Raw genomic sequence first — 12,428 nt, 5'->3', positions numbered from 1 at the left:
TGAGCCCCCACCATACCGCCCAGAGCTGATTTGAAAGGCACCATCGGTGGCTGTCAGTGAATTGTTCAAACTCGTGCTTACAGTGCCGTGCCTGGAGCCGCAGCAGTGCCGCTGGGCACCATACGTGAAATTTCTGTGTCTGTAGCCCCTTCTAGGAAGGACCCAGTGACCGCTCTAGACTGTGTGATCGTAGAATAGTAAAGCTGGGAAAAAAAAAAAATACCTCAGGAGGCTTGCTAATTCATTGATGCCTTAACGGGGTTCACTAATCCCATCTCATACTTGATAAGTGATTGTCCAACCTGCTCTTCAAAGTCTTTGTTGCCCAGTCAGTTCAAGCAACCTAGTCCAGTGCACTCCAGTCCAGTTGTTACTGCTAGAAAGATTTTTCTCTTCCTGAAATCTAGCCTGTGTAAACCTGGTAAAACGTGATCAGCAAGTAGCGATAATCAAAAAGAAAACTTAAATCTTCATCTTTCAAGAAATGAACAAGTTTTGGAATATCACTACGAATGCGTGGTACCCCTCTTTTGAAGTATTTTATTTCACTTGGTGCAAGCGGGATTGAGCCATGCTCCTTTCCCTAGAATCCTGCTTCACTTTTCTGCCCGTTCTTGCAGCCCAGAACAAATGAAAAGCTCTCGGGAGTACAGGGCATGTAGCTTTTTTTTTAGGAATGGTAGAAGTCTTCTACCCTTCTGCCCCTTTTGAGATGGCTTTTGCCCATTTGGATGTGCAGATCATGCCACCTGCAGCTGCTGATCGTTTTGGGGCAAGTTGTTTTGCCTCCTGTTGGCTTATTCTCGCTTTTGGTGCAGCAGGATCGCTTCTAAGCTGTTTCGGATGGTTGAGCGATTTAATTCCTGGGCTGACTGGCACGGTTCCAGGTCGTGCTGTCTGATCCAGAGGCCGGGTGTAGCTGCTGCCTATTGTCTCCGCAGCCTGTGATCTGTGTCCTGGGGAAAGGCCCCTACCCGGAATGTTACACTAAACATTGTAGGCTACAGCTCCAGGCGCTTCTGGGTTTATGTACGTATATGTATGTATTTATATATGTACATATAGGGACATCTGTGCATTTATGGTGTCTTTTCATGGGAATTACCTCATTAAAAGAGGTGAAGAGCGCTTCTGTCACAGTCATCGTCGTGTGTCGCTGGGGAGGGGAGGTGAAAAATGGCTACAAAACCGTCATTGCTGCGATCTGTAGGGCCTGTTGTGACTTTCCCCCATCCTTCCTCTTTGCGCTCGTGCATCCCATGTGCGTTCCTCACCCTTCTGCTATCGGGCCCTGCTCCGTGTGATGCTCTGCAAACCAGCCACTTCCCCTCTTGCTCATGAGCCTGAACTGGATGACCCCGCAGGTTACTCGAAGGCGTGTGCTCTCAAAATGATTGTAGAACCCAATCGTAGGTTGTTGCTTGCAGTTGTAGATGGTTGCAGGTAACTGCTAATAGAGTTGGGCTTATTTTGAGGCTGTGGAGAAGAAAGCGTGATCAACTTGTCTCGGTGATGTGTTTTCACATCTGCAGCATGCTTGAGGGATAAATCATGAGCTGCCGTGAAAACATGGTGATCGTGCAGAGCTGTCAGACAGAAACGTGCAAATACCAGTCCCTCTCCAGCTGGACCAGGCACTTCTCCGGATGATGATTAGCCTCGCAGGTTCCCTCATCCCCACCATTAGACGTTGAGCAAAACTATAACCAACTTTGACTGCGCCCTCAAAGACCTGACTAAATATTTAGTTGTTGTGATACCAAAAAAAGCCTGTCCTTAAAGGTCACTTCTCAAGCACCTGAGAATCAGGCAATGTTAAAATCAGAGTTGTGTCACTGTGAGCACAAGAGAGCAGGATTAGACCAATGGGTTTAATTCTGGCATGTTTACAGTGTCTTCTCCACTACATGGGCAGGACAAAGTGCAAAATTCTTGCATGCGTGATAGCAATACAGTTTTCCTGCTTTTTATTTTTTAGGGTAAAGTCTGAACAGCCAAACCGATACAAGTTGGGCAGAGGGACAAGCTAGATCTTGGCTGCTTTGTACCTGCCCATCCGTGCTGCACAACTTGGTCATTATCTCTAGCGCTGTACAAGTGCCTGGCCTTTGGCACGGGCTCAAGTTCGAGCTCTTCCACTGCCGGCACATCTGCTTCTGTGCTGAGAGACATACGCATTGAGCGAAAGCAAATAGAAAATAAGCTGTCCCAAAACTAAAGCACAGTATCAGTTTTTAAAGGAAGGTGCTAAAATGGACCAGTGGAACAGTTTCTTGATGCAATATATAAAATAAATCTGGTATGTTTAAACATTAGAAAAGCTTCCCTGTGTAATTAATATAATTTCCTAGCAAAATTGCATCCAGCCGTGGTGACCTGCTGTTGCGCTCGCAGGGGGATGCAGCTGGAGTACACTGAGGGCACGTGGAATCTTTGCAGAACTTATCTTTCAGATTTTGCTGTAAATGTATGAAGTTCTATGAATAACTTCCCTAGAGTTGGGATTTTTCTTGCAGAAACAGCAAAAAGCATGATACTTACACATAACACTTCTAAATGTCAGATCCATGTCTGAATGAGGCAGCAGGCAGAGCTGTACACTTCGCTGTATTTTTAGTCTTAAAACCCCTTTTGGGGGGTTGTATTTTCCACGAGATGCCATCGTGAAGCTGAAAACCGCAGGGGAGACTTCATCCTGAACAGTCAGTGACTTGCAAAGTTACAAGCAAATAAAAGCGGGGATTACGGTCAGTTGTGACTACAAAAGGTCCTGTTAGCTTTGTGTTGTGGTTACATCACTATCCGCCCTCTCTGCCTCCTCCGAATAAAAGGCTGCTATCCTGTCAAGCTGGCTTCGCCTCTTCGCGCCTTTCCCGGCTTATCTGTGGCTGCAGCGCGCAAGACCGCGGTGAACCAAGGCTCAGCGTTGCTGAAAGAGAGAGGGTTGTCCTGCTGCTCGCCTTCCCTGCTCCTCTGCCGCGTCTTCCCGCTGCCTTTCTTGTGCTGCCTCTGGAAGCTGTTGGATCCTTGCGTGAACTGATGCAACTCAATAACTCAGCAAAGCCGGCAGAGTTTTCTATGGAGTTAGCAAAACGAGGCAGCGCACAGAGGGGGCTGAGTGCCAAAGCTTAGGAAGGTGGGTGGGATTGCTGGGAGCAGGGTGAGGGGTGGAGGGAGGCAGGTTTCTTCTTCTGCCAGCAGCTGAGTCAGTCTTGAAGCTTTTGGTCTTTTTTTTCCCCCCATTTTGAATCACACGTCCCTACTTTTTGTTGTCCAAGAGAGTCTCTGAATATCCGGTGAGAGTTATTTCTTCTCTCTGATAACTCTTGTGCATTGGTTTTGGGCTTTTTTGATGTAATCAGCCGTCTGGATTCCTGTGCAGAGCCCTCCTGGGGATTAGGTCTTGCCTTCACCCTTAGCAGCTGCACTAATGGCTCGTGCTTGTGAGTCGCCTCATCCTCGGTCTTTGAGTTGTCAGAGGCAGCAGCCTCCGAGAAACACCGAACCCCATGCATCCATGTGGAAAACAGCATACCGCATGCAGATCAGTTCAGGAAAGGAGGTGATGTGTTTGTTAGGGAATACTGTGTCTCTGAAAATTAACACGTTTCCTGCTTAGCCCAGGAAACGGGCACATTGGTGCAGTTGCCCTGATAAATTTTCCCTTTGGAGACAAGCTCGTGTATCTTACTATTTTTCTCACGTTCCACTTTTTCTATAAAGTGCATGCTTTAATTAAGAGAAATTGGGAAACACAAAAAAGATCTGTTATTTCAGTGCAACTTTCATTTCCTCTCGCCAGGTATGTGGTGTTAATTTTTAACTTCCTGTTACATTGAGGTACGTGCATTAAGTACCAAACTGGCAAGCCTATATTGTCACATTAATTTGAATCCATCCAGTTCCCTGACCGTTTTTTGACGGTTTCCAAAGGAAACAAAGCTTATGCAACTCTTCCGTCTGTCTGTGAACTTTCTCCAAATAACTTTTGAACCTATCAGCCCATTACAGGCAAACCTGACAGAGGGACTGAAACCACCCCTATATCAAGGTCTTAAAATCGTATGAAAGCCAGTGACTGAGAAGGGAATAGTGCCCCCCAGTGAAGAAGAAGCTGGAGTTTGAACTCAGCTGTTTATTCTGGCTTGCCCAAGGGAGGGGGTGTGTGCAGCGGAGGAAGGAAGGCATCAGAGAGTATGTGGCAAGAGCTGCAGTTATTATGAGGTAGGAGACGGGTTTATGGCTGAAAGAGAAAAATCGTTAGGAAAGCAGGCTTCGTGGAGCAACTTGTTGAATTTAAGTGAACACAAAAGTCAGGAACCCAGTGTATTGGAACGTTTTTTGATATACCTCACGCAGGTTGTTTGTCAATTAGCTTGAGATTTCTTACAGCCAAAGCAAACGCGAGTTTGGATGGGAAATAAGTCTTGCCTTTCCTCTTGAAGGTTTTCAAACCGTACCAGGCATCCCAGCATGACATGTGCCGATTCCACTCCGAGGACTACATAGACTTCCTGCAGAGAGTGAGTCCCAACAACATGCAGGGATTCACCAAGAGCCTCAACGCCTTCAATGTGGGCGATGACTGGTGAGTGTTCTGTGCCTCCTGCAAACCCACAGTCGGAAAGGGTGCTCCTGCATTGCTCGTGTCCAGAGAGCTCTTTTGGAATGTCTCGTTTCTTATTTGTTTTTAACCAGAATGAGGTGCGTGTCCCTCCTGTATATATCAGATTACTGGAACCTCCTTGATTCCCTTCTCTTTAGATATTGTGGTCCTCCTTTTTAGATCTATATTTATGCTGTAAGCTTGTTGGGTTAGAGACCGTATCTCTATTTGTTCTTGCAGAGCCTCCAGTTCTTCTTGAACATGCTAATTATTTTTTTAAATAATTGCCTGTCATTTTAGCTACCTTAATATGTGCATGTTAAATTCAGGACAGCTTTGAGAGCCTGATTTTCAGGTAAAGTAAGGAGATATTCATGCTTCTGTACAAAACTGCATGAGATCTTGTTGAGAATGTACAATTCCAGTCTTTAATGCTCGTGAGAGGTGAAACTTGACAAAAATGTGCGGAAGGGCTCTATGGGTGACTGAGGAAATAGCAATATGCTTTGTCTGGTTGAGGATTATATGGGCTGTCAGAGAGTAAGATTGTTCTTCTGTATTCTGTGGAGGGAAAAGTTGTAAGTGCTAGCACGGGAGGAGTTATGTGAGCTAGAGAACAGCGTTATCCCAAAAAGATATTAGTATAGCCTGGTTTTTAATACTTAGGCTGAGAATCAGAAGACTGTTCTGTAACCTTGCTGCTCTGATGATCAGAAACCATCTTCTTACCAGAAATGAAAGGGGAAATAAAACCCCGCAGTATTTAAGCCGTTGCTTGTCCATGAATGAAATGTGTGACATGGTGCCAGCAAGCTGGTGACACGGGCTCCATGTCCCGTGTTTCAGTGCTCTCCTGGTGCCTGGGCTGGCTCTGTGTGGTGGGAGGGATCAGACCTTAGCGCTGTTTTGAGAGCAGCGTTCAGCGCCGGTTGCAGTATACCGCGCGCCGGGCTGTGTGCTTGGGAGCAGAGCGGAGGCAGGATCTTCGGATACAGCCAGGGGAGAGAGAGCCCAGGAGCAGACCAGTCCTCCCCTCTCCTGATGCAGTGTCTCGCATCGTGTCCTAGCTCTGGGCACGTGTCAGCAGGGCTGCGGGACAGACGCCGGCATGCGTTATGAGCAGGGGAGCGTTTTCAGGACTAGCTTGGAAGCTTTGGTAATCATTATTGAATTCACCGAGTTTCCCATTGTTTGCAGCCAGATTGCTCGCCTGCTGGTACTCGGTGTGTTACAAGCAGGGTCAGAGTGATCCCAGATTAACTCTTTCAGAGAATGAGTTTTGATCTTGCTCAGGTAATGTCCCTGGACAGTTTTATTCCTGGCTTTGCTCTGGAGAAATGGGGAGGAATGAGAAGATGTTCTATATTTGAATCATAATTTCTTTTTCAGCCCAGTGTTTCCAGGCCTCTTTGAATTTTGCTCTCGCTATACCGGGGCCTCCCTGCAGGGAGCAACACAGCTGAACAACAAGGTAACTTGAGCTGATGTGCTTATCTTTTGAAACACAGGTGTAAGCCAACTGGTTTTCAATTTAAGAACCTCATGGATTTGTTTTGTAAAACAACATAGCAAGCGCTGCTGTGTTACAGCGTAAATACCTAGTGCTGAGGACTGTTAAGCTTGAGACCATTCCTGTACTGTCAGAGGCAACCATTTAGTAGATGTTTAATCTGGAGGGAGTCAGAGGATGCTAATGCTGCACGTACTAAAGTCACAAAGTACTCTTAGCGCTGTAGAACAAACCTGGGGTCCTCAGTGAAAATGGCTGCTGGGAGACCTCGAAAGTGCTGCTGGGTCTCTGCTATGGAAATGCGCTAAATGAGACCACGCAGAAGGGCTGAAGAAGAGGGTCCCTCGGGAGGGTGTAAAAAAAACCCCAAACAAACAAACAAAAAAACAAAAACAAAAAAAAACCCAAAACAAAAACAAAACAAAAAAAACCACAAAAAACTACAGAGGTTTGAGTCTTCTGGAGACCTGAGAAAGGTCTAATGAGTGTAAAGAACAAGCACAAGAACAAACTGTATGTGCCAGGTGCTCTGCCTGCTGCTGGCTGGAGGGGGAGCAGTGGTGGTGGGAGATGATCTTTTCTGGTCTAATGGGAAGTGTAGAGCACAGGACTAATCCAGTATGGACATGATGTATCCAAAACCGTTGTCGGGGCTAATGACCAAGATGGAGCTTTGGAAAGGCCTCCGTAGGAGAAGGAAAGGCCAGAAGGGTGTTTGTGGGCCACAGGGCTGGGCAGGTTGAAGTGGGTGCACTGGGGAAGTGGGTGCAAGGTTGTTATTACCACGTTGTCACCTTAAACTAACTTATCTTTCCTTTCTTAGATTTGTGATATTGCAATAAACTGGGCAGGGGGGCTGCATCATGCCAAAAAGTTTGAGGTAATGAGGCAAATCTGCATATTCCTCCATCTTTTTGAGGCCCAGGTTTGTGTTGATGCCGTTCTAACGCTATTCGGTTTTCTCTGTCTTGCAGGCTTCTGGGTTTTGTTATGTTAACGACATAGTTATCGGCATCCTGGAGCTGCTCAAGTAAGGACATGGGGCAAGTGCAGTACTGTCCTGGCTGGCGTGTGGTTTCCCTCTGCTGCTTCGCTGTTCTCTCTCTGGTTCTCCACCTCATTTGCTTTTCTAGAGTCCAGGAAGGCCAACAACTTGATTTTTATCCTGGCCTCTTCTTTAGGCACAAGAAGAGAGGCTTGAGAATTGGAATATCTGACTCCAGTTTTGTTGCATGCAGCTTAAGGGATACAGAAGAGTTCTTCAATTTCATTTCTCATCCATCTGTGAAATACTCATTTCAGGGTCTCCTGAGTCTCAGCGTTTTTGCCACAGTGAGCCTTTTGTAGGTAAATGCAAATTATGGCTCACTGGAGACAGTTAAATGATTCGAATCTTTCTTGATTTGCTTGAGTGGTTTAAGAACAGGACTTGAGCAACACATGGATGATCAAAGGACACTTGCTTTGAGTAAAAAAGAGTCAGATTATTTTTTTCTTTATAGAAAATGAGAAATAAATTCAGAATGGGAGGAAGAGTTACAGAAATACCTTCCATTTCTTGGATTAGTCTGTGAAATTTTTTTTTTTTTTTTTGTACTCTCAAATGCCGTCCTTGTCACTGAATCTGAGACAAGATGTTATGGAATTAAAAAAGATTTGGGGTTGACCAGACAATGGTTACATGACTGGTGGCAAGCTTACTCGCTTTCAAAGTTAGACTTATGGGATGTACTGGGGTTTCTTGTATCTCCTTCCTCTCTGCCAGTCTTCCCTGCTCTGTGTTTGGAACCTCAGGTCTTTGCTGTGTAACTCTGCACACCCATTTTCTAGTCTCACATGAGTCCCATATGCCAGAGGCTTCAAATACAGCCCAGTTACTCCTTACGGGAGATTATAATATGTCCCTATTCTTTTGTTCCCTGTTTTCAGGAACCATTTCTGCAGCAGCTGGCTGCATACTTGAGTTTGCTTCCCACCATGGGAGTACTGTGGTGCCTCTGCTCTTAGAAGGTCCCTTTCTCCATTTACCAGTGTGCAAGGGCTGTGTGTATGCATCCCCTCTTTCTCCTGGCTGTCATTTGTCTACGGGATGAATAATCTGGGCTGTCTTAAATAGTTTGTCTCTCTTGGGAGACTGAGGCAAGGTACTGGTCTGCTAATCAGCATGGGTCAGCACCATCAACCAGTTTGATCAGATCACTGCAGACACACTTAAAGCCGTGGTTCCAAGGCAGATGGCATGAACCACGTGCTGCTCCTCTCTTGTTTCGATGTTCTCTTGTTTTTTCAGGTCTCTCCCCAGTCCCCTAGGGTTTTAGCATGGATGCCAGATCCCCTGTTCTTTGGGATGCAGTATTTCCTTGTGAAAAGTTGCAGAAGTTCTCTCCAGCCGAGCGGGCAGCTCTAGAGTTGGCAGGCAGGGATGGCTTAGGGCCATGTCTCTAGTGCTCAACAGCACATCAGCTTTGACCATTACCCCAGTGCATTTACTTGTGATGATCTCCCCTTCTTCACCCACTGTCTCTGTGACCCAGCAGACTTCTTCTCCAGTATATTTAGTCCAGCCTGGTGTTCTTTGTGCTAGCCAGCTGGGACATAGTGCTGCCAGTACACTGGCACGTGGAGGAAGTAAGTGTTCCTACCTCCTCCTCGGCTGTCTTACCTTTCGTCTCCTGATATGGTTAAAAATCATTGGAGCTCTTAAAAATTAGCTAACAGCACATTGTTTGTAGGGGAAGCAAAACCCCACAGCTTTCTAACCCCCAGGTGGTTAAAATAGGTTCTCTTTATCATGTGCTTTCCAAGATACTTATGGCCCCATGTGAAAACCTTTTATTCTAATATCTCTTTCCAAGCACATCAGAAGAAAATGTTTTAGTGGGTGGGCGTGCTTGACTGTATACAAATGTCACATATCTAAAGCCATTTGATAAGCCTGGGGTGGGACAGGTGAGTTCTTCTGGCAAGTGGGCTTGCAGGTAGATGTTGGCGGTGGTTTTCAGACCTCTAGGTGATACTGAGGCATGTGGGGAATGGTGAGGTTGGGTGCGGTGCAGACAGTAATGCTATTTTTCCTCCTGTATTCAATAGATATCACCCACGTGTTCTGTATATTGATATCGATATCCATCACGGAGATGGTGTGCAGGAGGCTTTCTACTTGACGGACCGCGTCATGACAGTGTCATTTCATAAATATGGGAACTATTTCTTTCCTGGTACAGGTATGTATTTTCCCTTATAGTGTGAACCTGGCCTCGCTTCAGAATCCTTTGGAAGCTCTGCTGGAGTATAAAAGTGTAAAATGACAAAATTAGAGCTGCAGGGAGAAATGATGGAAGAAAGGGCATGGGAAAGCAATTAGAGAGGAACAGAAGTATAGTTATTTGTAAGAAAGAGGGATCCTAGCTAGGTTAAGAGATCTAAACCCAGACCAGATCTGGCCTTTCCACACCTCTGAAGTCTCAGAGCTGTTGTGACTCTCCTGTCTTTCCCTGGCCAGGTGACATGTATGAAGTTGGTGCAGAGAGCGGTCGTTACTACTGTCTCAACGTGCCTCTAAGAGATGGCATTGATGACCAAAGTAGGTGTTCCCTGCCATTTCCCCTTGCCCAGGCATTTGCTGGTTCTTCTGCTCCAGAGCCGTGACAAATCTTTCTCTCCAAAGGTTATAAACACCTCTTCCAGCCAGTCATTAACCAGGTGGTAGATTACTATCAGCCCACCTGCATAGTACTGCAGGTAAGAAAGCAAGCCTCTGTGCGCACGTCCATCCCTTCCAGAGGCTGTAGGTGGGAGGGGGCTGCTGTCGATGTGTCACCTTCTGATCCTGGGGAGTCAGGGTTGGTGTGTCCCAGCTGAGCTGCTGTCTGTACCCTCTGGTGAATGAGGGTGGCCAAGGGGTGGGGATGCTGACGTGTGTCTGGAAAGCAATGCCTCCGTTCCAAAAATTCAGTTGTTCTTTTTCTGTTCCCCAGTGCGGTGCTGATTCTCTGGGTTGCGACCGTTTGGGTTGTTTTAACCTCAGTATAAGAGGACATGGGTAAGTACAGCGGGGCTGGGGCAGAGCAGTTAGTTGAAAGACCGTCCTTTAGTCTGAAGGGCTCTGATGAGTCCTCTGCTGTGAGGCTTGAGCTTTGACTTCGCCCTTCCAGCAACACCAGCAGTTTTGGGTGGTTTTTTAACTCTTGTGTGACAGGAGGGGGTCTTAGAATGAGGCTTTGTACAAGCCGCTGCAGAGCAATGGTTCACAGGTTTCCCTGGGTGGAAGCCCTGAACTCCAGGTGTATCACACCAGCCGTGGTGGTATTTGAGTGTACGGTGGCATTTCTGACAAGGGAATGTGTGCTGCAGTTAACAGCTCTGGCATTTTTTTGTTTGGGGTTTCTAGGGAGTGCGTGGAGTATGTAAAGAGCTTCAACATCCCCTTGCTGGTACTGGGAGGAGGTGGTTACACAGTCCGCAATGTGGCACGATGCTGGTGAGTCTCTTCTCTGCTTGTTGAAGGTCACTGCTTAAACAGTTGCTGTGGGCTTCATCCCTGCATGCACCATGTAGCTTTCTCTGGACTGAGCTCATCTTATTGCATGTTTTCAGGACTTACGAAACGTCATTGCTTGTAGATGAAGCAATTAGCGAAGAGCTCCCGTACAGTGGTGAGTTGGCGTTCCGTTTTTTTCCTTATTAGCTGAGCTAAAGTATTTGTTATATCTATCAGCTGAAGAATTAACACTTCTATTCTGCATTGACCAGGGCCAAAGTGACAGCTCTTTCTGATCTTAGAGATGGCCTTAGTCATCTCCTGCCACCCACTTATAGGCTTTGCTGGGCAGGCACACCCTTACTGTGTCATGTATCATTTAATTTGGATTGTTTCCTATTCAGCGACCTGAGCATTATTTTTGCTCGCTCTGTTGTTTCATATAATTCCTTGTGGTTGCAGAGCTGTACGTCACTGTGCTTTTTAAGGTCTGTGGGAGAGTGAACTCTGCTTCCCTGCAGAGCAGCTGGTGGCTGGGCTCCCTTGCCTCTGTAACTCTCTTGCTCGTTCCATCACAGAGTACTTTGAATACTTCGCTCCAGACTTCACCCTTCATCCTGATGTTAGTACAAGGATTGAAAATCAGAACTCCAGGCAGGTAAGTGCTTGCAGCCTTATTGCAATATCAGCTATGTACTCCCAAAGCCCTGTGGTTGGTCTTCTGTCCTGTGACAAAGAACAAGCAGAGCCTTTCCTCTGCAATGTCAGAAAGTCTCATAGCATTAGAGAACCTTGCTGGGTTGTCTTACTGTTTTCTATGTGCTTGAGTATCTGTGATTGAATTAATTCTCCCACCTCCTCTGCTCTGATAAATAGCTTTTTGCACAGATGTGTTTCTCATGGCCACCACATAGATGATGCAGGCAAGTAGCAGTGCTGACAGTTGTGACTCTGTGCAAACTGCCAGATCTCACTGTGGTGATCCCTCTCTGGTTTTTCTATGTAGTACTTGGATCAGATCAGGCAGACGATATTTGAGAATCTGAAAATGCTGAACCATGCTCCCAGCGTGCAGATCCATGACGTCCCTTCTGACTTGCTCAGCTACGATCGCACAGATGAGCCTGATCCAGAGGAGAGAGGCTCTGAGGAAAACTACAGCAGGTACCAGCTCTTGTTCTGGAGAAATGGGCTCCCCTTTCTGTCCCTGCTAAGACAGGCAGATGATATACTGGAGATCGTTTGTGTCCTAGAACAGATACTAAGTCACTTCTGAGTCTCTGGTTTTATCCAGGGAGCCTCTCTCTAGAAATGTGTGGTCTCCTCACATAACACTTCATGGGGTGTTTGGGTGCAGGGCATGTCCTGACCTTCGGCAGTGTGACCTAGGCATTCTTCTCTGGCCCCAAGGGTGCCAGGGCTCTCCTCGCTCATGGCGATTGTCTTTCCCCCAGGCCTGAAGCTGCCAACGAGTTTTATGACGGTGACCACGACAACGACAAAGAGAGTGACGTTGAGATCTGAGGGCTCTGGTGTGGGGCTCTGGACTATGGGGGGTCCTGCATTGGACATGGGTGCTTGGAGCAGATAACTGGGCCACGTAGGAGCCAGTTAGCCCTCCCTTCGTATTTGATTGCATACGGTGGCGGCAGAAACACCACCACTGCAGGCTTCTGCTACCTGGGGAGGCAGAGAACAGTGAAATGTGTTCCTTACTTTCCACCACGTGTCACGGTTCCAGCTGTCACCGCTCTGAGAAATGGAAATTCAAGTAGCGCTCGAATCTGTGCTGTGTACTGGCTGGCAGCCGCGCGACTGCCTTCAGAGCCTGA

The 12,428-nt window shown here is 46.8% G+C and overlaps 1 protein-coding gene across 1 annotated transcript; it reads left to right on the top strand.

Moving 5' to 3' along the window:
• The first annotated feature begins 4,413 nt into the window (after window positions 1-4,413).
• On the top strand, window positions 4,414-12,149 carry HDAC3 (histone deacetylase 3). The gene is given in 14 exon segments (XM_009579885.1): window positions 4,414-4,435; window positions 4,438-4,588; window positions 5,996-6,077; window positions 6,940-6,996; window positions 7,091-7,146; window positions 9,207-9,340; window positions 9,619-9,699; window positions 9,784-9,857; window positions 10,094-10,158; window positions 10,507-10,596; window positions 10,713-10,771; window positions 11,175-11,254; window positions 11,603-11,760; window positions 12,051-12,149. Coding segments are annotated over 14 exon segments (1,179 nt in total). The 3' UTR covers window positions 12,121-12,149.
• Window positions 12,150-12,428: the final 279 nt, after the last annotated feature.

The sequence above is a fragment of the Fulmarus glacialis genome, unplaced genomic scaffold (assembly GCF_000690835.1).
Source record: "Fulmarus glacialis isolate BGI_N327 unplaced genomic scaffold, ASM69083v1 scaffold31326, whole genome shotgun sequence".
In the NCBI taxonomy this organism is placed as follows: domain Eukaryota; kingdom Metazoa; phylum Chordata; class Aves; order Procellariiformes; family Procellariidae; genus Fulmarus; species Fulmarus glacialis.
Note: the sequence above shows the minus strand (reverse complement) of the source record. Positions and strands in the feature narration are given on the sequence as shown.